At 34.7% G+C, this 27,125-nt stretch overlaps 2 protein-coding genes across 9 annotated transcripts; one reads left to right on the top strand and one right to left on the bottom strand.

The window, feature by feature from the left end:
• Window positions 1-1,908: 1,908 nt before the first annotated feature.
• On the top strand, window positions 1,909-19,976 carry GSL12 (glucan synthase-like 12). Of its 3 annotated transcripts, XM_048112501.2 has the most exons (43): window positions 1,910-2,117; window positions 2,608-2,857; window positions 3,536-3,636; window positions 3,976-4,100; window positions 4,220-4,313; window positions 4,489-4,599; window positions 4,676-4,792; window positions 5,095-5,187; window positions 6,043-6,134; window positions 6,373-6,499; window positions 7,192-7,329; window positions 7,413-7,489; window positions 8,103-8,196; window positions 8,736-8,855; window positions 8,948-9,065; window positions 9,477-9,811; window positions 9,899-9,951; window positions 10,030-10,090; window positions 10,556-10,637; window positions 10,774-10,823; window positions 10,953-11,039; window positions 11,553-11,690; window positions 11,792-11,886; window positions 12,006-12,090; window positions 12,513-12,673; window positions 12,749-12,872; window positions 13,000-13,100; window positions 13,185-13,314; window positions 13,410-13,561; window positions 14,315-14,424; window positions 14,500-14,625; window positions 15,163-15,231; window positions 15,353-15,539; window positions 15,620-15,773; window positions 16,107-16,226; window positions 16,298-16,413; window positions 16,504-16,587; window positions 17,063-17,175; window positions 17,248-17,477; window positions 17,770-18,567; window positions 18,683-18,733; window positions 19,268-19,453; window positions 19,560-19,976. In XM_048112501.2, the coding sequence occupies exons 2-43, from the start codon at window positions 2,665-2,667 to the stop codon at window positions 19,806-19,808; spliced, it is 5,847 nt and encodes a 1,948-aa protein (XP_047968458.1). In that variant the 5' UTR covers window positions 1,910-2,117; window positions 2,608-2,664; the 3' UTR covers window positions 19,809-19,976. The 3 variants fall into 3 exon arrangements, with proteins under 3 accessions (XP_088924686.1, XP_047968458.1, XP_088924687.1); XM_089068560.1 differs by having other exon boundaries at window positions 1,909-2,117; window positions 9,477-9,951; XM_089068561.1 differs by lacking the exon at window positions 1,910-2,117 and adding an exon at window positions 2,485-2,503 and having other exon boundaries at window positions 9,477-9,951.
• A 2,308-nt stretch (window positions 19,977-22,284) lies between these two features.
• LOC125212359 (LUC7 N terminus domain-containing protein) lies at window positions 22,285-26,051 on the bottom strand. 6 transcript variants are annotated; one of them, XR_007174654.2, is made up of 9 exons: window positions 25,833-26,051; window positions 25,228-25,356; window positions 25,051-25,090; window positions 24,422-24,497; window positions 24,130-24,330; window positions 23,804-24,013; window positions 23,277-23,680; window positions 23,132-23,184; window positions 22,285-22,566 (listed from the first exon to the last, which is right to left on the bottom strand). XR_007174654.2 is itself a non-coding variant. In XM_048112503.2 (8 exons), the coding sequence occupies exons 1-7, from the start codon at window positions 25,873-25,875 to the stop codon at window positions 23,312-23,314; spliced, it is 1,068 nt and encodes a 355-aa protein (XP_047968460.1). In that variant the 5' UTR covers window positions 25,876-26,051; the 3' UTR covers window positions 23,088-23,184; window positions 23,277-23,311. The 6 variants fall into 6 exon arrangements, 2 of the variants coding, with proteins under 2 accessions (XP_047968460.1, XP_088925323.1); XR_007174655.2 differs by having other exon boundaries at window positions 22,285-22,646; XR_016137344.1 differs by having other exon boundaries at window positions 23,132-23,680.
• Between the last annotated feature and the right edge of the window lie 1,074 nt (window positions 26,052-27,125).

A 27,125-nucleotide genomic window follows, 5' to 3' on the forward strand; every position in this document is an offset into this window, starting at 1 on the left:
CTTTTTTACTTTTACAGGATACATAATGGGTCAATGGGCCTAAATAACTAACTTATGGGCCTCACATATGACAAATAATAATGGGTCTGCATCACCAAGTCATGATTTATCGAGCATTAACTGTATATTACTACATGTTTTTAAAATTTATAATCTTTAATTATAGTTTGAATACAATATAATGTTAGAAAAAATTTTAGTACTCCTATATATATGTAAGATGCTTATATGTTGTTTTATCCGTCTACGTAATATAATCAATTTAGCCTCGAAACAGTTTTTAATGGATAATGTTTTGACTCGAAATTTAGGTCCATTATATTTTACTAGTATTTTACTGTTAAATGGAGTTGTTAATTATGCGTTCATGATTTTTTTTTAAATAATGAATTGTGAGGGTTGAGTTATAAACTTTATAATGAGTGGATGTCAAGTGTTATTCAAAAAATGAAAACTGAAAACGATACATTTTGGAAGGCGTTTTTTTTTGGAATTTCAGATTTTGGAAAGAATATCAATGTACTTTATTAATCTTCTATTTTTAGGTTATATTTTGGAAGTCACACACCAAATATCAATTAATAAATGGTCACAAAACAATGAGTACATATATGCCATTAGTGAGAGGATTTTTTTCCACATTAATTAATACACACATGTCAAAGAACATATTTCAAAAAGTGAATCTTGTGCTATGTTTTATAGTTTCGATCGATTGTTTATTATTACCAAAAGTATTTTCATATTACAAATTAACAAACTCCACCTTAAAGTCCTCTGCACCAAATAATACGACAATCTCGTAAGGGCACCAAGTGGTTGGCCTTATGGACAAACAAAATAACCGTGATGCGAAAAATAGAATCAAATATTAAATTCAATTTAGATTTTTTGATCAGATCGTAATTCTTTTTCTTTTAAAATTGCACTCCATCTGATTCTGTTCATATTGCCTTTTTAGAACAAAAATAAATATATTAGATATGATTGAATTTAGTTAGACTCATCAATATGATTTATCATGATACTTCATTATGATTTGTGACACACCATTCACAGCTTGGTTGAATTATATGCTCGTTGCTTCACCATGCTATGTCATTGTTGTTTTAAAAGAGCAAGTTCTTTTTAATTTTCTTGTACTACAAACTACAAATGTAAATTTTTTCCCAACAATTAGAGATCTTCATCTGAATAATTCCCAAAGTTAAATTGGTTTGATAACAACAATTTAACAATTATAAAACATCTATACATTTTTTCTTGTCTAATGGGCCTTAACAATTTCATTATTCTTCAATGCTTCATCAATTATTTTCACAAAACAATGTTGATTTTATGATGTATCTTTGTTGACTGAGCGACTAGTACTATAGTACACCGGTTTATTTTAGTTTGCTCGCCAAAATTATCTATATCAATTTATAAAAAACTTAATGAATTCGGTCCATTTTTTACTAATAATATTTTATTTCTATCGCTCTTTTACATTTTAAATTTGCACATTCGTTCCTTATTAAATTATTATAATTTGTTGGAATGTCTAAATATAAGTGAATCATTTTAATTCATGAAAAAAAATCCATCTTTTATTTAAATTTTTTTACTTTTACTTTACAACTTTTATTCTATTTTATCTTCAATTTTGTTTTTTTCTCAAAACTAATTTATGAAACCCCACTTTATAAAATCATGTGCTGAAACTCAATTAACAAGAAACAAAAAAGAATCTTACTTTCTTCAACTTTTTTTTCTCAACTTACCTGATAAAACTATATTTTCTAAATTCAAAGAGAATTATTTATTTTCAAGATCATTTTTGGTGAACGTAATTTGGAAACTAAGAAATAAGAAATGAGTTGAATCCATTTGCCAAATTTGTTCTCTCTCTCACACAGTCACACACACACGCACAAGCCCAAAAATTTCAATTCACTTTCTGCAAGCCTGCATATTCCCTCTCTCTCTCTCTCTCTCTTCTTTCCCTTTCTCACTCACTAGTAGCTTAAAAGCACAGCACCACCGCCCCTCACGCTTCCTTTTCCTCTCTCATAGGGTTCTGCATTCCAATCTCTCTCCCTCATTTTGCTTTTCTCAGCCCCTCTGCAACTCCACAAGTAAGAAACCCAAGCCAAAATCAATTCAAAAAAAAAAAACAATTCGAAAAAATAAAATTCTACGTGTTTCTAGAAAATAGGAGTATTATAATTTTACTTTCGTTTTCTGAACTTGCAATCAATGTCGCTGCTTCATATGCATTGTTTATTTGTTGCGTAACACGCAGGGGTTGGTATGTTGTTGTTCCGTAAAAAATAATCAATATTTTTAAAAACTATTTGCGATTCTCTGACATTCTCATTCCTGCATTTTTTTTTTAATTTTTGAATTTTTGTTGTTAGGCGGATATTTAGAGATATAATGCTAATTTAAATTTATGCTCAGAAATAGTCACTGAGTTGGACATGCATTTATTTTCTGGTTTCTGCTTTTTTGAGTGAAACAGGTCTCGTGGTTTTGGTTAGATATTCCGCATTATTATTGATTTTCGTTGAGTTTGAAGATTCTATGGTAAGATGTGTTTTAATTTTGTTTTTTTACTTTTTTCAGGAGTATATGGTTGTTCGGATATTTGCTTGAGGAGGAGGAGGAGGATACAGAGTGAAAATGTCAGCCAGGGGAGGGTCGTCGCAGCAGAATCCACAGCTGCAGCGGCGGATTACGCGCACTCAGACGGTGGGGAATCTCGGGGAGTCTGTGTTTGACAGTGAAGTAGTGCCGTCGTCTCTGGTTGAAATTGCTCCCATTCTTCGAGTTGCCAATGAAGTGGAGCCTAGCAACCCGCGTGTCGCCTACCTCTGTAAGCCTAGCAACGCAATGTTTATATCTGTAATTGTGTAATGTGGTCGTGTTTTCATTATGTTGTATGAGAATAGAGATGCAAAGTGCGGTTTCTGTTATTTACAGTGATTAGGTTAGGACTGGTGCTTTGAGAAATGAGGTTTTGATGTTTGATATATTGTGGCTGCTTGACGTTCTCATGGAGATTTCTTTCTCGATATGTTGGTGATCCGGAGAAGTTGTGAACAAATCCTAGCTGTGTAGTTTTCTGTAGCTACCGAAAAGAAAAAAGCGGGGGATTTCATTAACCATGTGTTGAAGAACATCACTTTCGTCAAAACTTGTTTTTTTATATATATAGTAAACCCTCGTGGAAGTGAATTTTTTTTTTTTTTTTTTTCTTTCCAATTGCTAAGTCATTCTCAAAGTACCCACTACTAAGAGATGTTTTTTTTATTAAACATTTGAGCCTCAGAAGGGCAATCTCAATACTTATGATCTCTTTCTCTGCCGGTGTATATACCTATATGTATAATACATCTTTATTATTTATACTTTTCTATCAAGGTTTAATGAGTTAATAAATTTAGTGCAAGTATCTCTGGAGAATTTTATGAAACCCATTCTTGTGTCTATTGCTTATTTACTTGATTTTCCGTTTGTTGCTTTCCCCATAACCAATGGTTGAACAATGCAGGTAGGTTTTATGCTTTTGAAAAGGCTCACAGGTTGGATCCTACTTCAAGCGGACGAGGTGTTCGGCAATTCAAAACTGCTCTTCTACAACGTCTCGAAAGGGTAAGCATGAGACCTTTTCACGATGTATGGCAATGCTTGCTTGTGCATGGAACTTTTTCCAATGAAAACCAGCCCAAGTAACATAGTAAATGAAATACACTTTAAAATAATTTTCACCTCTTGTTGGTGTATGTTAATCGTGATGGTTGTCACCTTGCAACTAGTTCATGATTAATGGACAGTTTTGACAAAGCATCTTCAGATTTTTATGAGAGTTTGCTGTACTCTGTTCATTATATTGTTTATGTTGATAAAATATTGATATTTTGATTGTTTTCAATTTTGGTTCACATTTAACATGTCTCTATACTATTGAATTGATGCTGCTTGTACATGCAGGAAAACGATCCAACATTGATAGGACGAGTTAAAAAAAGTGATGCACGTGAAATGCAAAGTTTTTATCAGCATTACTACAAAAAGTATATCCAAGCTTTGCAAAATGCTGCTGACAAAGCTGATCGGTAAGTTTTATTGATCACCGATCCTGTTTCCCTCATGGAGGATGCATTGCGAATATAAGATTCATCAGTAAATTTGTTAATGATCACTGATCTTTGTTCTTTACTTTGACAATGCACAGTGCACAGCTTACAAAAGCATACCAAACAGCCAATGTTCTCTTTGAGGTTTTGAAAGCAGTAAACCAGACACAATCTGTGGAAGTTGATCGTGAGGTCTATACTGCTATTCATTTTCTTTGATTCCATTTGTTTCCGTTTTTCTCAGATTTTTCCTTTTCTTAACAACCATAGGCAGAATATATATTGGTTTTGAAAAAATGGACAGTAATATATGAATCATGCTCTCCTGTAGCATAAGCAATTAATTGTTTGATTTTCTATTGCACAGATATTGGAGACTCATGATAAAGTTGCAGAGAAGACAGAAATATATGTCCCTTACAATATTCTACCTCTTGATCCTGACAGTGCGAATCAGGCTATCATGAAATATCCAGAGGTCAACTTTGAAATAGGCTAGTTCCCATTAGTTTCCAGTCTGATTTTTAATGATTTTTAACAATTACACTATTCAGATTCAAGCTGCCGTACATGCACTTCGAAATACCAGAGGTCTTCTTTGGCCTAAGGATTACAAAAAGAAAAAGGATGAAGATGTCCTTGACTGGCTTCAAGCAATGTTTGGTTTTCAGGTGATATCTCATTATTGTATTATTCTAGTATATTATATCTAAATAAAGTAAATATGATGGATTTAACAGGAAAATCATTCCATGACTAAATAAAGTCCTACAATGCAATTAGGATACTATAATCATAAAAATATTAAATCCAAGTAAATCATAGTATATAATTATGTTGATATATATTCCACTACAAATGATAAATTTGATTTTTCTCTAGATAGTTATACTTATATTAAATCATGAAAGTTGAGATTGTAACAGCTTGAATACCCAATATATTTACATTACTGTTGACTGTTAATTTGCAGAAAGATAATGTGGCAAATCAAAGGGAGCATTTGATTTTACTACTTGCAAACGTACACATACGGCAGTTTCCAAAGCCTGATCAACAACCGAAGGTTTGGCCTCCCTGTCAGAACTTTGATGCATGATATAGAGTTCTTTCCCTGTGTCTCTTTTATCCTAGATCCCTTGGATAGCCAATATCTTTGACCAGTGATTAGCATATAAAAAAGCTATGTTTTGAAAAAGCTAAAGCATGTAGTACCAAGTAGTTATCAAATGAAACCTTGTAAAACAATAGTACTGATTCTACTGAATTTGGCATTTGGCATTATTGTTTCCTCAATATAATTCATTAGCTAATGCATCTATCCTTTTGAAAAAGTGACAATGTGGCATATCACTTCATTTTACCTTGAGTATTGATGTGAGTTGAGGTTATCACACAGAAAACTAATGGAAGAACTAGAAATTAGCTCTCAAGCTAATAAGTTCTACAATGATAAAATCTAACTCTCAAACTATTTAACTCAAAGCAAAACAGCTTCAAGGCCCATGCATGTCATAGGCCTATTTAATACAGAGAATATGTGAATCATGACTCTAATAAAAAAAATGAAATAAACTATTAAATAATTTACTACAAACCAGTTCCCATGTACACAAGTTATCCACTACGAGCGTGTCAATTGCATAATTGATCACCCAATGATTCATGCATCTACCATAAATGAGTGGAGGGTGTTAAAAGATCTGTTTTTTTTTTTTTTTTTCTTTTTTCTTTTGCCCCAATCAATTTCTCAAATGTGTCAACTTTCAAGATACTGAAAAATTAGGTTTCACCCTACAAACATTATTTGGTACTTAAGGATAAAGGTGTCGCTTGAGCTTGATTGGTGATGGCAGACATGAGTTAGTCCTATATCATTGTCTTTTGCTCTAGTAGCTCTTACACTAGTTTGTGGTTTTAGTTGGATGAGCGTGCTCTAGATGAAGTGATGAAGAAGCTTTTCAAGAATTACAAGAAATGGTGCAAGTATTTAGATCGCAAAAGTAGCCTGTGGTAAGTTTCTCAGTGAGAACTGTCATTCTGATAAAATATCCTGCCTCACTTTCTCCAATGTTCAATCATATGTTATGTGTTCTCATTTATGCCAGTGGAGCTTATATTGCGTTTCTTTACCAGTGGATGTTTAAAACTAGTATTGGTTTCACTATAGGGAAAATTTTCAATCTACCATGATATATCTCAATCTTATAATTATTTTTTCTCTGAGTAGTCTTGGTTTTATCAATTGCAGGCTACCTACTATACAACAAGAAGTGCAACAGCGCAAATTGTTGTATATGGGACTATATCTTCTTATATGGGGAGAAGCTGCCAATTTGAGATTCATGCCAGAGTGCCTGTGCTACATCTATCATCATGTATGCTTTTGGATATTTACTTCAATTAGTTAATCGATGAATGAGTTGGCCTCAATTTTACCATTCCTTGGGTATCTTTTCATTGTTAGTTGGGGGCATTTCGGAAATTCCATCCTACTTATAAGATGTAGGACCATGCAGTTTTTATATGAACAAGTGAATTTTGATTCTTAAGTAGATGGCTGTGGCACTAAGCATAGACGTGAGTGTAACCTTGCTCACCACAAACTATAAGAAGTCGTGTATTATGATTTGCTCAATTTCTAGGTCCTATTGTGCAGTGTTTCCACAGAAATGATTTTTGCTTACATAAAAAGTGATTTTACCTTTGTGTCTCATGAAATTTTGTTCATATGTTTCTAGATTGAACCTTCCTTGCAAATGGACACGTAACTGAAATGTAATTGACGATTGGCATATCATGCTGATCATGAAATTAAGGAACCTCTTATCATAGTAGTGCATCAGCAATATCATTTACCTTTTTCTGGTTTTATAATAAGATAGAGTGGGCAATTTTTCACTGTTCTCGCCTCTAGTTGTGTGTGTGTGTATATATATATATATATTATTTTGTATTCTTATGTTACTTTATCTGAATTTCAGGAGTTTCCTTGTGTTCTCTATGTCTGAGAGAATATATTATTCTCTCACATTCTCCTAGTAATCCTTTTGGAATTTTAACTTTGTAGATGGCTTTTGAACTTTATGGTATGCTTGCTGGTAATGTAAGTCCGATGACGGGCGAGAATGTGAAGCCTGCTTACGGAGGAGAAGACGAGGCCTTCCTAAAAAAAGTTGTCACCCCAATTTATGATGTGATTGCTCGGGTATACACTACTATCTTCCATTCATTCCGCATGCTAATTTGCTTATGCTTTTCTTTTCTTAATTTTATCGTTTCTATGTTCAGGAAGCTTCAAGAAGCAAGAAAGGAAAATCCAAGCACTCTCAGTGGAGAAATTATGATGATTTAAATGAGTACTTTTGGTAATATGATATCTCCTAGTATGATAAAAGGAATGTTACACACTAAGTTTAGGGTACATATCCCTTTAAACATACATCATCAATCTTATCCTGAACCACCAGAAATGTTTTTCAACCATGAACTACCGATTATACATCAATATTGCCCTTGTCCATCTTTTGGCTCCGTAAAGTTGACGTGGTATGCCTTACTGCTACAGAGTAATTAACAATTTTATTAAAAAAACTTGTGACAAAAATGGTGCCTTTGTACCTTATGAAATTGGATTGCCAGAATTGATCTGTTCTGAAGCCAAAACTGGTTATAACTGGACTGTTCAGAAGTTGGACTTGTTAGAACAGATCAGTTCTGGTGATTACACCTTTTTTCAGAAGTAAAAGTAGATCAGTATTGATGTACGCTCTTATAATGCACAAACAATGTCATTTTTTCCATGATAATTTTGATATATTTTGTTAAAAACGCTGTGGCAATCTGGTGAGCCACACCGACCTTTTGGAGTTAAAAAACATTCTGATAATTCAGGATATAAGTGGTGGTCCAAAAATAGTTGGGATTTCACTACCCTTAGTTTTTACCACTCATGTACTAACTGTTTTCCGAAAAATATAGGTCTGTAGATTGCTTTCGGTTGGGTTGGCCCATGCGTGCTGATGCTGATTTTTTCTGCAAGCCAGTGGATCAGTTCCAGAGTGATTCAAATGGAGTAAGCATGAAATAAATACATTTATCCTTAACATGTTCCTGGCATGATCAATATGGAACAACTTGGTTTTAAGAATCTAAGGTGAAGAATATACTTTTATTTGGCTTCATCCAATCAAAGAAAGTCTTATGAAATTGTGATTTGAAAATTCCACGTCTTTATAGGAACTCACAGCATTCTAAAATTTATAACTGGGTTAGTTGGGTTTTAACTATTATTTATTATTATTATAAATTGGACTAGCGCGCGTAACTGTTATTATTTGCACTAGCTCCAGGCATGCACCGCATTCTAAATTCACAATTTTTGCTCTTTGAACTTCATCTATTTGCTATGTAGCAAGATACACAAAATGCTGTAACAAGTCTTTTGAGCTTCACATCACCCTTTTCTTTAAATTAGTAGTTATTTCTGGAGTCCGACTGTGTTATTATATGACCAATTGAGTAACTTACCTATTTGATTATTTCATAGAAAATCTTCAAAGTTCAATGAGATTGTCCTTTAACATATCTGAATGCGATTTTCTATAAATTCAGGAAACAAAACCTACTAGAGATAGGTGGGTGGGGAAAGTAAATTTTGTTGAGGCTCGTTCATATTGGCATATCTTTAGAAGCTTTGACAGAATGTGGAGTTTCTTCATCCTGAGCTTACAGGTGTGTTCTTTGCGGTCTTCTTAGACTTTTTTTGTTTTGATTATTCATACCATATTTTAGTATTGACATTCAAATCCGCTGTCCTTGATTAGGCTATGATCATTATTGCTTGGAATGGCTCAGGACAACCTAGTGCAATTTTTGAAGATGATGTTTTCAAGAAAGTACTGAGCATCTTTATAACTGCTGCAATATTGAAACTTGGACAAGGTAAATTGACTTATTTGTATTTGAAGTTCTTTCCATAGTATCTGTTTGTAACTCTTAAAATATTCATGATGCTTGGGTGATTTTCCTGAAAGCTGATTATGTGTCAATATTATATTTTAATGCTTCTCTGTAATAGATATCAGTGGACAGATATATCATCTTTTTTTTGTAATTTTCCTGGTCCTTTTATTTGACTCTTGGGTGTCTAGTAAACGATTACCCTGGAAATTTTAGTTTACGCACATATGCATGACAGTGTACCATTGGTAATATTCAAGGATGAAAACTACTATTAGGAATATATACTGTTGTGACCAAGATACACTCTTCATCTATTATTATGTTATTGGTTTGTGAATAAAACTTCCATTTGCCTCTTCATTGTGATATCTAACTGCATAACTGCTGCAGCTATCCTTGATGTAATTCTGAGTTGGAAAGCTAGACAGAGCATGTCCTTCCATGTCAAGTTAAGATACATTCTAAAGGTTGTGTCTGCTGCTGCTTGGGTGGTTATCCTGCCTGTTACCTATGCTTATTCATGGAAGAATGCTCCTGGGTTTGCTCAAACAATCAGAAGTTGGATTGGAAGTAGCTCAAGTGCTCATTCATTGTTCATCTTGGCTGTTGTTATCTACTTATCACCAAATTTGCTTGCTGCCTTTCTGTTCCTTTTCCCCTTCGTTCGTCGGTTCCTTGAGAGGTCCAATTATAGGATTGTGATGCTAATGATGTGGTGGTCCCAGGTGTGCTTTGAAATACATTATATTCTCATGGTATTGTTCATTAAAAAAGTTCAGGTAGCAACTTTTGTTTATGTTTATGTGCTGCAGCCTCGGCTCTATGTTGGCAGGGGAATGCATGAAAGTGCCTTTTCTCTCTTCAAGTAAGCATCAAGGATGAGATCTTTTTGTATTCTATAGCGTGAGCTCATGTAATAAATTATATACTTTTCCATTCTCAGGTATACATTATTCTGGGTGCTCCTTACCATTACAAAGTTAGCTTTCAGTTTCTATATCGAGGTGCCAACATTTGCCATCTCTTAGTCTTCATACTAATTTTTGAAGTATGTGTGATTCTCATCGAAACTGTTACTGCTCCCTGTGGGGTCAGCTTTATTGTATGTTGATATACATATTTCAGTCTTCTTATGCTCTATTAGAGTGTACGCCTTTGTGATTAGGTTTAAGCATGTATTACTGAGAAAAAGATGGGATATTCACCTTTAGGACATTGAAAACGTATTATCTTATTCATTTTAGCTCAGTTAACAGCAACTGTTATCTTGTACCTAAGGATGGCAACTCATCAAGGCTTGAGGGTCTAAGTTTTCCAGAAGTTCCTTTGTACCTGTATTGATGATTTTATTACTTAGCATGGGTGCCCACCCCCCGATAGATTTTGATCCCTTTTGCCTCTTCAACAAAATTTGTCTAGCCCCGGTTACAATATGTTCTGATTAAGCTGCCTGAACCTTTCTGATGCAGATAAAGCCTTTAGTTGGTCCAACAAGAACTATCATGAGTGCTCATGTGTCAGCTTACCAGTGGCATGAGTTTTTTCCTCAAGGTAGTCAATGTGGCTGTTATCTGGAAATGAACTGCTAAAAGCACACATAGACAAATGCCACTTTTTATTTTGTGTGTATATTTTCAGTCACCTGACTTTTTTTCTTTTTTTTCTCTTAACCTTGTTGTATTTGCAGCTAAGATGAATATTGGTGTCGTGATTGCAATCTGGGCTCCAGTTATCCTTGTATGGATGAGGCATTATACTTTAAGTTTCCACTTTGATGCTTATCTTCATTTTTTTGGGGGGGGAGGGTGTTGGAACTGTGAATTATCTACTCTTTCTGATATAATTTGAGGAATTTGTTCTTTTTAGGTATATTTCATGGACGCACAGATCTGGTATGCTATATTCTCCACACTGTTTGGGGGCATATATGGTGCATTCCGTCGTCTTGGAGAGGTCAGCTGAAATCTTTTTCTAATTTTCTGATACAGATGCTGATAACTAAAAGTTATATTTTCCAATTGTTTTGAGCAGTATTCACTATTCAGCTAGTTAAAAAATTATTTTATTATGTGAAAAAATTCAAGAATTCTGAATCTGGATATCTATAAGGGAAAATATGCATAGATGATCCCACCCCTTGGTAGAAAGACTTCTCTCAAAGGAAATTGATATAGCCTTGATTAAACACTTTTCTAGACCTTTTTGTTTATATTTCTGTACATATGCGCTCAATAAGCTGAAAGATAAGCACATGTCATTATGTTAGTGCTGCAAATATTGAGCTGTGTTTAGTAGTTGGTTTACTCAATAATGAATATTTTCACTAGATTTTGGTTCTGCCTGATAAGACGCTGAGAAAATGATGCAATTCCCCCAATAAACGTTTGTTCAACATGAATTTATAAGTTTGAATATATAACTGATGGTTCTCTTTTGGGTTTAATCCGTCCTCTCTTTTTTAATCAGATTCGGACGTTGGGAATGCTTAGATCACGGTTCCAATCGTTGCCAGGTGCTTTTAATGCATGCTTAATTCCTGAGGATAAAAGTGAGATTGTGAAAAAGAAGGGACTGAAGGCTACATTTTCCCGCAAATTTGAAGTGGTATTGTATTTCTTTAGTGGCTAAATGTGGATTTTAATCCCCCTTGTCATTCTACTTTATTGATATTGATTTGGACTACCATATGAATGTCACTATACCAGATCCCATCCAGTAAAGAAAAAGAAGCTGCAAGGTTTGCTCAGTTGTGGAACAAAATAATAACAAGTTTCAGAGAGGAAGATCTTATAAGTGATAGGTGCCATCTTCTCTCTGATTGTTGCTAAACAAGACATTGGTTTATATACTTCTTTATTTATCATGCCATTCTGCACATAGCTTTTTTTTGAATGATCTATCAACTTGCTTCCATTTCAGGGAAATGGATCTGCTGCTTGTACCATATTGGGCTGATCGTGATTTGGAGCTGATACAGTGGCCCCCATTTTTGCTTGCCAGCAAGGTTGTCTTGCACTATTTCAACTTGGCTTTTACCATCTGATGAGGAGACCTTAATTTATACAGTATCTTTTTATTAGTCATCTTCTAGAAATCATCCTCTTCTATCTTCTTCTTATTTGGAAAAAGAGTAGTTTACAGAAAATATATAAAATATAACATGAAATCCCAATTTTTGTTTCTGTTTGACATTTATGTCATCAAATTAGGAGAAATATTGGTCTTTACTAGCTACATTAAGGAACATACTAAAATACTTAAGCTTACAGTTAAATCACCTTTTGTTTATTACTTTATTAACATTACATTATTGAGTCTGAATCTGAAGTTTGAGTATAATCATTTGGTGTGGATATCAAAGCAATATAAATGATTGGTGGTTGTATTATTACAACTTTTATCTGACTGATAATGTTCATGATACAGATTCCTATAGCAGTGGATATGGCCAAAGATAGTAATGGAAAAGATAGTGAACTGAAAAAACGGATAAAGTCTGATGATTACATGTATTCTGCTGTCTGTGAGTGCTATGCTTCTTTCCGAAACATCATTAAAACCTTAGTTCGTGGAAATCGAGAAAAAGAGTAAGTTTTCAGCAACTTACATCCTGACACTGCCATAATTAATTTAGTTTCTTGATATTTTTAATGTTTTTCCAGGGTCATTGAGTACATCTTTTCTGAAGTTGACAAGCATATATCAGAGGATGATCTATTAACAGATTACAGGCTGAGTGCTCTTCCCAGTCTTTATGATCTCTTTGTTAGGCTTGTAAAATACTTGGTTGGTACCTTTTTAATTGCAGTGTTCTTTTCTTTATTTTTTTAATTTATGTCTTTAGAATTGTAGACTGTTGTTGCTGTTGGTTCTGCAAATTTGTAACCTAGATTGGATTTGGTCGCTTTCACAGCTAGACAATAAGCAGGAGGATAGGGATCAAGTAGTCATTCTTTTCCAGGATATGCTTGAAGTAGTTACCCGTGATATAATGATGGAAGATCACATATCCAAGTAACTATCTTCTGGTGCCAATTGGTCTCCATGTCATCTTTTGAGTTCTCCATGGAGTCTTCTTATTTTGGGTGTTTTTTGTAGCTTGTTAGATTCAATTCACGGTGGATCAGGACATGAAGGAATGGTTCCTCTTGACCAACAATATCAATTATTTGCCTCCACCGGAGCCATCAAGTTTCCAACTCCCGACTCAGAAGCTTGGAAAGAGAAGGTACTATTAATAGAAATCAAATGTCATTATCAATACAGCTAGATCTTTCTGTACATCTATACTTGTTCGACAGCTCAGATATTTCATTGGCACAGATCAAAAGATTATTTTTGTTGCTGACGGTAAAGGAATCAGCTATGGATGTACCATCGAACCTGGAAGCTAGAAGACGCATTTCCTTCTTCTCCAACTCTTTGTTTATGGACATGCCTTCAGCTCCTAAAATCCGCAATATGCTTTCTTTCTCGTGAGTCCTGTGCCTGGTCGATTTTTATACAATTTATATTTGTGGCACAAATTGCCCTTGCAGGTTCCATACATGCTCTATATCTGAAATTTATAAGCTTCACTGGCCTCAGATCATTTTCACCTTCTAACCATCATCATAACCATTATGGCACTTTGGAAATTGGTAATAAGTAAATTGAAAATGTGAATTATTTTTATATTCACAGATCAATTTTTTTGCACCTGATGTTGCTTTAAGGTGCTCAGCATGGGGATACACAATAAGGGTAAACCAATTATGGGTAGACTTGACACTATGAAACCTACAAAAATAAGTCATCTGAAACAAAAAACAGTCTGTTATGAATTGAGTTACTTCTGTTTCAAACTGTAATGTTCTGTACTGGTGTGTGGCACTAGGTATACGGTATACCAATTTTTAGTAAAGTTTAGTTTACGCAAAATTCCCAAGTGTGATATGAGGGAAATCTATAAACTAGGTATTCAAAGAGTACTCTCTTCTCGAACTTGGGAATTATATAGTACTGTATCAGAATAGATATTCAATTATGCATCTAAGAAATCTATTTCTGTCTCTTGTGTTTTTCTCTCTGATTTGAGTCATCACTGTTATCATGACTAAACAAGTCTTTGATCATTGTTAGCTTCACAAAAGGTGTGCCTTTGATGGTCCTAGGTCCTAATCCCTTGTATCTAAGTTATCATGTTTTGCCTTTATGTTTGTGATTTAACGTAGTTATTTTCTATTTAGGGTTTTGACTCCTTATTACACAGAGGAAGTTCTCTTCTCTTTGCCTGAGCTAGAAGTGCCAAATGAAGATGGTGTTTCCATTCTCTTTTACCTGCAGAAAATTTACCCAGGTTTGTGCTTTAGGTGTGCTTCCTTGTACGGCATATTTTCTCATTCTCTACTAACCTTGCTACTAAATCATGCAGATGAATGGGACAATTTTCTGGAGCGTGTGAAGTGTCTCAGTGAGGAAGAACTTAGAGGATCTGATGAATTAGAAGAACAACTACGCCTTTGGGCATCTTATAGGGGTCAAACGTTAACAAGAACTGGTATGATCAAGTAGAATTCTACGAAGTCTGTGGTTCGTAGTCTCTCATTTTTGTTTTCATATTATTTCCATCTCCACTTTTGGGGGTTGCAGGTAAGTGGTTCTTCGGTGCCTGAATTGCAGCATACCAATGACTGGATTCTCTGACCTTGTGTCATGTCAACTCCACCTTGGATAAAAGAATCCATCCTGAGTAGAATCTGTTACGGTGCTTAATTATCTGGTCTTAAATGGACCTGCTAATAAGTGGAATACTATACTATCCCAAGCAACCCATGGATCTTTCACCAATCAAGTTAAACTGTTGAATAGCTTAAGTAATACACACTTGAGTACATGTCATAGCTATGATTGGGTGGTTTTAGGGAATTATTAACTAGTTGATCACAGCTTGATTTTATATGCAAAACTGGTTTGCGCATATGATTTCTTTAGCTGGTAGTTTGCTTGAAATGCCTTTGAGCAGGTTATTCTTCCCATCCTTTTTTCAAGATCAAGTTGACTTTTTGTGCTGACACCTTGCCCTAATTTGTGACAGTAAGAGGAATGATGTACTACCGCAAAGCACTTGAGCTTCAAGCCTTCCTTGATATGGCCAAGGATGATGGTACTTTATCTTGTGCACCTGATTCTTTGAATGAGGACAATGCCTAATTTTAACATTTCAAGCCATTTGATATTTGATTACCAATTTTAGCGGACACAATAATTTTGTGCAATTTCAACAGATTTAATGGAAGGATACAAGGCTGTTGAGTTGAATGAGGATCAATTAAAAGGAGAGAGGTCACTTTGGACTCAGTGTCAAGCAGTTTCAGATATGAAGTTCACTTATGTTGTATCTTGTCAGCTGTATGGTATTCAGAAACGATCTGGCGATCCTCGAGCACAGGATATATTGAGACTTATGACGACGTAAGAATTATAGACCTGTAGTTGTTGTTGTTAGCGGTTTCCTTAGAGCAATTCTCACCTACATAGATTGCATTGAACAGATACCCATCTCTTCGAGTAGCATATATAGATGAAGTTGAAGAGCCAAGTAAAGACAGGTCCAAGAAGGTGAATGATAAGGTGTATTACTCCACCCTTGTGAAGGCTGCTCTGCCAAAGTCAAACTCTTCAGAGCCAGGCCAGAACCTGGACCAGGTAAAACAAATGTATTCAGTATGTTAGTAGAGATATAAAGGTGGTTTAGTTTGGTGGAATATATGTTGTTGAATCATATTATTGAAGCTACTTATGAAGGGGGTCCTCTTCTCCTCAGCAGGCTGTCTCCTCAGCAGGCTGTCTGCGATTCTATATAATTTGCAGCAAGTGATTTGCTTGTCAAAGTTCACACAAGTAGTTGGCCAAATACTAGTCATTCATCAAAAACAGACATCAATTTCCTTAACCTTCTTGGCTGTTGCTGATTCAGATTTGCATGTGCAATGATTGTAATTCGTGTATGCTGTATAACATATAGGAAGTCCTGTGCAGGTAATCTATCGTATAAAGCTTCCAGGACCTGCCATCATGGGGGAAGGAAAACCTGAAAATCAGAATCATGCCATCATTTTTACACGTGGAGAAGGGTTACAGGCAATTGATATGAATCAGGTAAAGTATTCTCATGCTTATTTGGATTTGAGATTCATTCTTTATGTCCTGAAAATAAATATCCCATTTAGGATAACTATATGGAAGAAGCTCTGAAAATGAGAAACCTGCTTCAAGAATTTCTTAAGCGACATGATGTGAGGCATCCATCAATTCTTGGTTTGAGGGAACATATCTTTACTGGAAGGTCAGCATTCGTCATAGTTAGCATTTTCTTAAGGAAAAAGTATAGATACTCTTGTTTGATGACTGAATTTTCTCTTGCCATGTGATGCAGTGTTTCCTCCCTTGCTTGGTTTATGTCAAATCAAGAGACAAGTTTTGTTACCATCGGTCAGAGATTGTTGGCCAATCCTTTAAAGTAAGTTCTACTGTTTCTTCATCCTCCCCGCACGCTCAGTATTCATGCATATAACATTGCTTTTGGAGTAAATATGGCACTTAGTGCTGGTCATGACGTTACACTTGTTTTTCCTTGGATAATATTTCCACAATTATGGATGTAGGTTTCATAATTAAAGTATGTTCTACTGTTTCTTCATCATCCCCGCTCATTCATTTTTTTTTTATCTTCAACAGTTCACTTAAAAGATTTTCAGTGATGACTCGTAGCATATCTAGCCTTTGCTACTGGTTATATTTGCAAGTAATCGTACCAGTAAACTTGTTCCAATATTGTCCATTGGCCATCCTTTGCCTATAATCTGATATACCTTTTGCTTATTTTATGATTTTTCCTGTGTATATTTTTCTTATGCCACCTTCTGGATTTGACTCCTTTTCTTATCTGTCATCAATCAAAGTTGATATAATATAAATCTTGTGTCTTTTTGAAGGGTTCGTTTTCATTATGGTCATCCAGATGTTTTTGATCGACTATTTCACCTCACAAGAGGTGGAGTGAGCAAAGCCTCCAAGGTCATCAACCTGAGTGAGGACATATTTGCTGGTATGGCCAAAATGATAGTGCTACTCTTGAACTTTCTTTGGTAGGATGGTAAATGATTTACTTCTTGTGCAGGTTTCAATTCTACCCTTCGTGAAGGAAATGTGACCCATCATGAATACATACAAGTGGGTAAAGGAAGGGATGTAGGACTTAACCAAATATCTCTGTTTGAGGCGAAGATTGCAAATGGAAATGGTGAACAAACATTAAGTCGTGATTTATATAGGCTTGGCCATCGTTTTGACTTCTTCCGAATGTTGTCATGCTATTTCACCACAATCGGTTTCTACTTCAGTACCTTGGTATGTGAAATAAGCTTTAGATCTTACAGTTATTTTGAGTACTACTCCCTCCGTCCCATTGAAGATGACTCACTTTCCTTTTTAGTTTGTCCCAACTAAGATGACCCATTACTTAAAATGGAAACACTTTTATCTCTACTTTATTCTCTCTCTCTTACTTTACTCTCTCCTCTCAACACACAAAATAAAGTTGCATAAAATCCCGTGCCGTCCAAGAAAGGGGTCATCTTCCTTGGGACGGAGGGAGTACTTTTTTATAGAATCTGTTGACCATCCTGTGTTCTTCTGGCAGATTACGGTGCTCACTGTGTACATCTTCCTGTATGGTCGCCTTTATCTTGTTCTTAGTGGCCTTGAGAAAGGGCTCAGTAGTCTACCAGGAATTCGACAAAATAAGCCTCTTGAAATCGCACTTGCCTCTCAGTCATTTGTTCAAATCGGTTTTCTGATGGCTCTACCTATGATGATGGAAATTGGACTGGAGAAAGGGTTTCGAACTGCATTAAGCGAATTTATACTGATGCAATTGCAGCTTGCACCTGTGTTTTTCACATTTTCACTGGGAACAAAGACACATTATTATGGGAGGACATTACTTCATGGAGGTGCAAAATATAGGCCAACTGGTCGTGGGTTTGTGGTGTTCCATGCGAAATTTGCTGATAACTATCGGCTATACTCTCGTAGCCACTTTGTTAAGGGACTTGAGTTAATGATATTGCTCCTTGTTTATCAAATCTTTGGGCAATCCTATAGGGGCACTGTTGCATATATATTGATTACTGTATCAATGTGGTTTATGGTTGGCACCTGGCTATTTGCTCCCTTCCTTTTCAACCCTTCTGGTTTTGAGTGGCAAAAGATTGTTGATGATTGGACTGATTGGAACAAGTGGACTAGTAACCAAGGAGGTATCGGTGTTCCACCTGAAAAAAGTTGGGAATCATGGTGGGAGGAAGAACAGGACCATCTTCGTCATTCAGGGAAACTGGGCATCATTGCTGAGATCATATTGGCCTCAAGATTTTTCATTTATCAATATGGGCTTGTTTATCACTTGCACATCACCAGGCATACTAAAAGTATTCTGGTATGTTTTTTACATGAAAGTCTTCTATGCTTTGCTAGTTTTTGTTTATTCCATTATAGTAAATTCTTCTGGAGTTCTACTACTTCTTTGATTCACAGCGGTGCGTGTATTACAGGTATATGGCATATCATGGCTAGTGATCTTTCTGATCCTTTTTGTCATGAAGGTGAGGTTACTTTCTCCCTATTTCTGAATCCTTCGCAGTGATTTTTCTTTTTCGTCACTCTTTAACTTTAATGAAGAGATAGGGTTTGCATATTTAAGGATGCACAATACGAGGATTGATTTCAATTAATATCCTAGAAAGTGTAGTTTGTGGTTTGGTGCCATTTTATTGGTGAAATTTAATACTCCTAGGTGACAGAAAAATTGATTAATTTCTGTTCAGATTTCTCAGTTGTATTCAAGTGATGCATTGTATTCTAGTTTTTGTTTATGTTATGAGAAATATTACTTGCTTGAAAATGTTATCAACCACCTGGATATAGAAATCAAATTGAAGAAGCAAATTAAAAATGTTGAAGTTGTTTTAATTGAGATTTAAATATCACTTTTTTGTCTAGTATTATTTTCTAATTTAAAGAGAATAAATAACTTTTTCACACTTACCTCCATGATTACTTGAAACCTGGGCTTATTGGGTGGAGGAGAAGTTGCACTTTTTTTTTTTTTTAATATTTCTCTTGCTTATACTTTTCAGACAGTTTCGGTTGGGAGGAGAAAGTTCAGTGCAAATTTCCAACTTGCTTTTCGGCTTATCAAAGGTTTAATTTTCGTAACGTTCATCTCTATCCTGGTTATATTGATCGTCATCCCTCACATGACACCAAGAGACATTGTAGTCTGCATACTTGCCTTCCTGCCTACTGGTTGGGGTTTACTTCTGGTTAGTTATCAACTTACTTCTATTTTAATAGTTTTGTTGCAAAGAACTCTCTTTATTAATTCAAATGTGTTGGTTCATAATCTAAACATGTCAACTCACTCAATAGATTGCACAAGCATGCAAGCCGGTTGTTCAGAGAGCCGGATTTTGGGGTTCGGTCCGAACACTTGCACGTGGTTATGAGATCTTGATGGGACTGCTACTGTTTACACCAGTAGCATTTCTCGCATGGTTCCCATTCGTGTCTGAGTTTCAAACTCGGATGTTGTTCAACCAAGCGTTCAGTAGAGGTCTTCAAATTTCTCGTATTCTTGGCGGGCATCGAAAAGACAGATCCTCACGGAACAAGGAATAGTTGTAGCATCACATCAGCAGGGACGGATGTCTTACTATTTAACTGTTTTTGTCAGCATCATTGTTGTTGTTGTTGTAACGTTGCTAACCTCGTAGGATGTCTTAGTGATTAAATTACTTAAATTTGCAGCAATGCAGAACCATTTCTAAATTACTTAAATTTGCACCATCATGGTTTGATGAATTTTTTAAACCAAGTAAAACAAAATCGTAAAATATGGTTTGATTTGTGAAACTAAATTGTAAAACGCATTAAAATCAAATTAAGTTGTATTAATACGTTTTGGTGCAGGTGATATTATTGTTTTTGAACTGTGATTGAAGATTTTGACTAGTTTAATGAAACTTTATTGTGCTATTGTTCATGTTTTGTTCTTACACTCGGGTGTGTATTGTCAACATGAATCAGTCTGAGTTAATTACTACTCCCTTCGTCCCACATTGTCCCACATTAGATGACACAGTTTCCTTTTGTCCCACATTAGATGACACTTATGTGGAGAAAATAATAATAAATAGTTAAATTGCAGAGAAATCCCACATTAGATGACACAGTTTCCTTTTGTCCCACATTAGATGACACTTATGTGGAGAAAATAATAATAAATAGTTAAATTGCAGAGAAAGTAAAGTACAACAGAATAATATAAAGGAAGTATTTTCTACATTAGTTTTTAGTATGGAATTATGGTGTATGAACTATTATTTCAAAATTATTAAAGAACAAGATAAATTTTTAGTAATTGGCAATTAATTTGGCATGGTTAGTGCGAAATATTTTTTGGTGCATGAACGGTTATTTCCAAATTAGAAAAGATAAAAAGTAAATTTTTGGTACATGGGAAAGATTCATACCAAATATTTCATGGAAGTTTGAAATCTGGTGCAATCAATATAATATATGTCAAATTAATTAATTTTTTTTGTGTAAAAGTTTTACGATTTGTTTTGATTTTATAAAATCAAACCTTAAAAATTAAATCATACGGAGTAGGTTTTTAAAAAACCCAAATCATATTTTCCAAACTATAAATCAAACCAAGGGGAAAAAATAGGAGTACAATTTGGTTCGTTTCAACTTGCAGTTCAAAATTTTAAACCCCACTCCTAATGATCGACGCTAGAAAATTATCACAGTTGTGTTTTTTCGCCGGTATGGATGCCAATTGAGCTTAAATGAGTTTTTAAAACAAATTAGTAATTAAAATTAGCCACCCAATAATAATAAGAAATTACCATCCAAACTATTTTTTGCCAACATTTTCATAGGATTATAAATTGCTAATTAATTAGCAATCCAAAATTGAAACTAACTCTTAGCCAGCAGATTAAGAGATCCAATGCTTAAAATAATGCCAAGTGTATTATTTTTTAAATTTAAATAATTAGTAAATTAATTTAAAAGGTATTAATGTCAATTCTCTCTCATCAAAATCATCTCAAAACTTTAAATTTACTCTGGATTTAAATTATTTTTTCACAAAAAATATAGTATCAAATTAAATATAATTTTATAAGGATTCTAACGAATTCTCAATTGCATATGTTCTGACGATGTTTGGTTGATGAAATTTGATAATTTATGTTTCAATTTTCGTACATGTTCAGAATTTTATCAACAAATGCAATTTTTTTATAATATAGTATATGTAAAATATCGTATTTAATTGTACTTCACTATAAATATGATGAAATCCCTTTTTATTCTTCGGTCTCTTTGCATCGAACAAAAAAAGAAATGTTTGTTCTCTCCCTATAAAGAATTTTTTCGTAAAATATACAGGATGGGTCGAAAGATTTATGATACTTCGCTTGATTCAGAGAAACTACATGATATATTAAGAATATACCAATCGCAAGGATCCATAGGTTTAATTGTGGATCCAAGACAACACTAGAAAAAATCGAGTCTTATATTTCTATTTCAAATCTTCTATATCTAGAGATGTGTATTTATCCAAAATACGTGCAATGTTGAAATCCTCATGTCACACTGTTGATATATATAATACACTATGTTGATATAAAAAAACCCACAAAAATTATCATATGATAATATAATGACGATATTAACCTTTGGTTAATATTTTGTCTACTATCGATTGAAATTTGTGAGCTTTAATCTCATCCGCTCATTTCAAAATCTAAAGGTGTAGATTTAGTCTTAGTTTTGAATTATGATGTTTATAAGCATTATAAAAGGACCCCATTTTCATATAATTTTATAAATATTACAGCCATAATTCCCTATAATAATTCACAACGTCAAATTATTATTTTCCATAATAAGCACATCAATTACTATCAGTGTCTACACTATATTCATAGAATACATACCAGCTTTACAAACAGTCTTTTAGATTATAAATAGTCCATACTTCCACAAGAATACATACCACTACACTAGTTTGTTACTTGGTCGATATTAATATGGAAAACATCATTCCTTTGGTAAGGGTAAATCAGAAGCCTCTTAATTGAGCAAACTTTCACAGTAAAACATTTTGAACTAATTTATTCCACGTAGCTAAATGGCTGTGTCTTGGATATACATGGCAAATACAAGGGATAACAGCCAAATATAGCCAAGGGATAGTCATAACTAATTCACAAAGAAAACATTGAACCTAAGATACATCCATTCCATCACATATTCTGCCATTGGAAGCAAAACATTGCACGAGCAGCAAGGTCGAATGATAAGGCAACAAAAGCTATGATATGTAATTCAATGCAGTCCTCAACATCGTTGCATAATCCTGAAATAATGGACTTAGCCAGGGTGGAGATTTGTTTACTAGAATTATCAAAAACTGGTGCGTGCTCCGTTGCTCATTACCTGGATATAGCTTCAAGGAATTCAAACAAACCAAAGATGCGCTGTGTACACTAATGAAGGACTATGTTCCATTCCTAGATCACTATTTTATCCAAATTGCACTACTAGCAGTAAAATTTTGTCTGTGATTGTTCCTAGAACTTGCTAGTTTGTGTTTACACTGTGTATGGACAAGATCTGCATATATTAACTAACAAAGTCCAATTCGATATAAATGAAAAACAAATCAGACAAGAGATTTACCCCAGCAGTTCCAGAGCATCATGCAAGTGCAACAGCTACATCTAAATGAGATCTTATTCGCAGATGCACTCAATTGCCAAGTTAGCACAATCACAAGTAAGAAATGACATTGCTTGCCCTGAGTTACTATAGAGAACAAAAGGGGGATAATAAAACCGCAGCCTGGAGCAATATCACTTGTAAAGCATGAAACAGTCAAAACAAAACTTGAATGATTAGCATTATGGCAATGAAATGCCTACCTCATCTTTCTCCTGAAATTATGTGATAGGAGATGGTATAGTCTCAAAAAGAGCTGTGAGAACAGAAAACAATCACTCATAATGATAACAAACTTAGACTCTCAAATCACATACGTTAAACATGGTGGTTTATGAAAGCATCTACCTCTTCATAATCCAGATATATTTCTACACAATTCTCTAATATGGACGGCCTGGACTCCTGGATGACCTCCTGCGACCATGTTTGGCAGGAGAACGAGATCTGCTCCTTTCATGTTCTCGATATCTATCCCTACTCCCTTCTCTTCCATTACTTGAGCTAATGTTCCTCCTATCTGACCCTCTTCCCACCTCTCTGCTTCCTCTACCATTCCTTCCATTATATCTATCACGTTCACGATATCGGTCCCTTTCCCTGTCATAATCCCGGTGACGAGGCCTGTCCCTATCAGATGAGCCACTTCTTCTGCGTTTAACCTCGTGTTCTTTATCCTGCAGCTTCCTTCGTTCTTCAGCTTCTCTCTCCCTAGCCAGTCTTTCTTCTTCTTTTGCTTTCTCCTTGGCTTCCTAGAAATAACAAGAAAATCAAAGGGTATTTAATAGTAAAACAACGGGTGCAGAACATGATCACCGAGTGTAACTTTTTAGAGAATACTCTCCAGATGAAAAGTATGACATGCAATATATTACCTTATACTCAGCCAGAAAGTCCCGAACCATACCATAGCCTACGTGTTGCTTTCCAGTAACATGTGACTGAGTTCTCTCTGCAGCATCATTTGCGACTAGAAAAGAACCACATATTTCACATAGTGCCATTTTTTTTTCTTGTGCAGCCATCAATAATTTATCCTGTGGTTGCTGAGTTAAGGCAGTCTTCTCGATATGCAGCAATTCCACCTTCAAATCATGGTGATCAATGTCAATCACACATATTCTTAGACAGGAATACTAATGAAATAAATTAAAAACGTAAAAAAAAGAAACATCATCACTCAGTGAACAAACTAAAAAACCTTTCTCATAAGTGCCTCAGCTTCATCCACCTTCCCTTCTTCACCAAGAGACTCAACTTGTTCCAGCAGGTTCTTTATCTTCTCTTCCAGAACAGACAACTGCTCTGCCTTTTCAGCAGAAATAGGTGGAGGAGGCTGGACTTCAACATCTTGTGCAAGGCGTTCACGGCCACGCCTCACTCTCCGGTCTAAATCAGAAACCTGAGACATGACAAAAGGTGTTGGTGGAGGCTCAGATTAAGCAATCACAATAATTCAGATATTGAACTTCATAGTAATGATGAAAACTTGCCAGCCTTTCACAGTATTGAGCGAGATCAGCTTCAAACTTCGGAACAAATGGATCATGCCTAGGAGACATCTCAAAGCTACATGAAAAAAGAAAAGCATAAGTGATGTCCGCTATATGCCCTTAGTTGGGGATTTATTTCTCCTCCTCATTGTCCTTGCTGTAATTTCTACCACTCTTTTCTATTTAGACCATTTGTAACAAACCTCATTACCCTATCACTCAAGCAGTCATGCATAATGGTCACCGTAACAGCAATTCCAGTTACTGTGCTCAATTACTTTCGATGACTACACGACAATATGAAGTTAAAATATCTAGTCTACAACCATAGTTACAAAACAAAAGGGAACTTAAACAATAAATGCAAAGCTTCTTGATCACTGTCATTTTGTAGTGCAATTACTTAGAAAAGAAATGTTTGATGCTCAAAAAAGGTTAGTTGGCTTCACTTCAGGCATTTTTAGAAGGAAACCGATACAAATGAAATGAATGTGAGACTAGATCCATTGAAGTATATAAAGTAACCACAAAAATAGACAGCAAGTCTAGAGAGCACAAAATATAGTATGTATACAGCCTAGGTCTAAAACCAATCAAAAAAGTATTCAAGCTCAGTGAAGACCTAATACCTTTCCTTTAACTTCGGGTCATGAATTTTCTGGCAAACCCCTGATGCAAAAAAACAGGATATACACCATCCGTAAGGAATATTACAAGTGCCCAATAACACAGTTTTTATAGTATAGAATATCAAGTTTAGAAACTATATCATATAAGAAAGCTTCGGGAAGAAAGGATTATGTTACCTAAGTCGCTCCGAGTGTTGACAAACAAATCATGAGGACAGAACCGGACCATGTAGCAACCACACACTTCCTTATCATCCCACTTTATTTCCCGGTGCCCTTTTCTCTCTTCTTCGGTCAAATTACGTGCTACAGTAAACGTAACAACAGTTAGCGCTAAGAAGCATGCTTTCATTAATAGCCAGACCAACGAGATATTAAATAAACCAATTCATTAAAAACAGCAACACCGAAGCACCAGGCTTCCCAGAAATCAATCAGTTATAAGAAAAAGGTGTAAATTAGAGATAGATTGGAAACAACGACATTCAAAAAGCTCAGCTGCCTACACTGAAAACGTAAATGCAAGAGGCTTTGACCGAAATCTGATAACCAATAGCCCCAAAACCTTTCAATTCTAAATTTAGAGTTCACACTCAAATTGCAATCTGGTTGGCGAAATCTGACAACCACAAGCCCCAAAACCTTTCAATCTGATAACCGAACCACAAGCTCAAATTGCAAAAAAAAAAGCTTAACACAGCTAAATTCGATAGACAATTTCGAACGAACACGAAAAGCGAAAAAAATATTTAAAAATTAGGGCTTTAGAGCCAACAGCTAACCTGAGCCCATGAGTTCATCAAGCAAAGCCCTCTGAGCATCCATCTTTCGAAAATTGGATGCGCAGTGATAGTCAATACCGATTCGAAGTTTTTTGATAATCGCGATGAGAAACCCTAGGGCTTGGCGGGGGAGATTTATGAGGTTGTACGTCACAAATGAATTTGTGGTAAGCTGGAAATTAGGGTTTTCTTGAAAGTATTCTAATCGGATTGGTGCAGTCGGATGAATATCAATCTTAATTATAGTAATATTTATATTCAGAATACCTAAATTTGTATTATAAAATATTTTTAAATTCTATCTTTTTTTTAAGAAATAAATTATATCTTAATTATAGTAATAATTCGGAATACCTAAATTTTAATTTTAAAATATTTTTAAAATTCTATCTTCTTTTTTTTAAGAAATAAATTCTATTAATATTTATATTCGAAATACCTAAATTTGTATTATAAAATATTTTATTTCAATGTTATCAGTTTTCATTATACCAAAATCATCAACTTTTAGTAATTTATTGATTGCATTCATCTAATGGCGGAGCTAAATGATTTTATGTTGCGAGTTCAAGTAGATATTTACAATAAATGTAAGGATAAACACTCGCTTGCATATTACGGATAATGTTATGGACGGATAATGTTAGGGAAGTTAATCTGGTCAATCTGATTGTATTATAAAATATTTTATTTCAAAGTTATCAGTTTTCATTATAACAAAATCATCAACTTTTAATAATTTATTAATTGCATTCATCTAATGGCGGAACTAAATGTTTTTATGTTGCGAGTTCGAGTAGATATTTACAATAAATGTAGGGATAAACACTTGCTTGCATATACGGATAATGCTAGGGATGTTAATCTGGCCTATCTGATTGTATTATAAAATATTTTATTTCAAAGTTATCAGTTTTCATTATAACAAATTCATCAACTTTTAGTAATTTATTGATTGCATTCATCTAATGGCGGAGCTGCGAGTTCAAGTAGATATTTACAATAAATGTAGGTATAAACACTCGCTTGTGTATTACGGATAATGTTAGGGACGGATAATGTTAGGGATGTTAATCTGGCCAATCTGATTGTATTATAAAATATTTTATTTCAAAGTTATCAGTTTTCATTATAACAAAATCATCAACGTTTAGTAATTTATTGATTGCATTCATCTAATGGCGGAGCTAAATGTTTTTATGTTGCGAGTTCAAGTAGATATTTACAATAAATGTAGGGATAAACACTCGTTTGCGTATTATGGATAACTAGTGTTAGCCGCTCGCGCTATGC

This window comes from Salvia hispanica, chromosome 3 (genome assembly GCF_029641045.1).
Source record: "Salvia hispanica isolate PSC_SH4W2 chromosome 3, Shi_PSC_v1, whole genome shotgun sequence".
NCBI classification, from domain to species: domain Eukaryota; kingdom Viridiplantae; phylum Streptophyta; class Magnoliopsida; order Lamiales; family Lamiaceae; genus Salvia; species Salvia hispanica.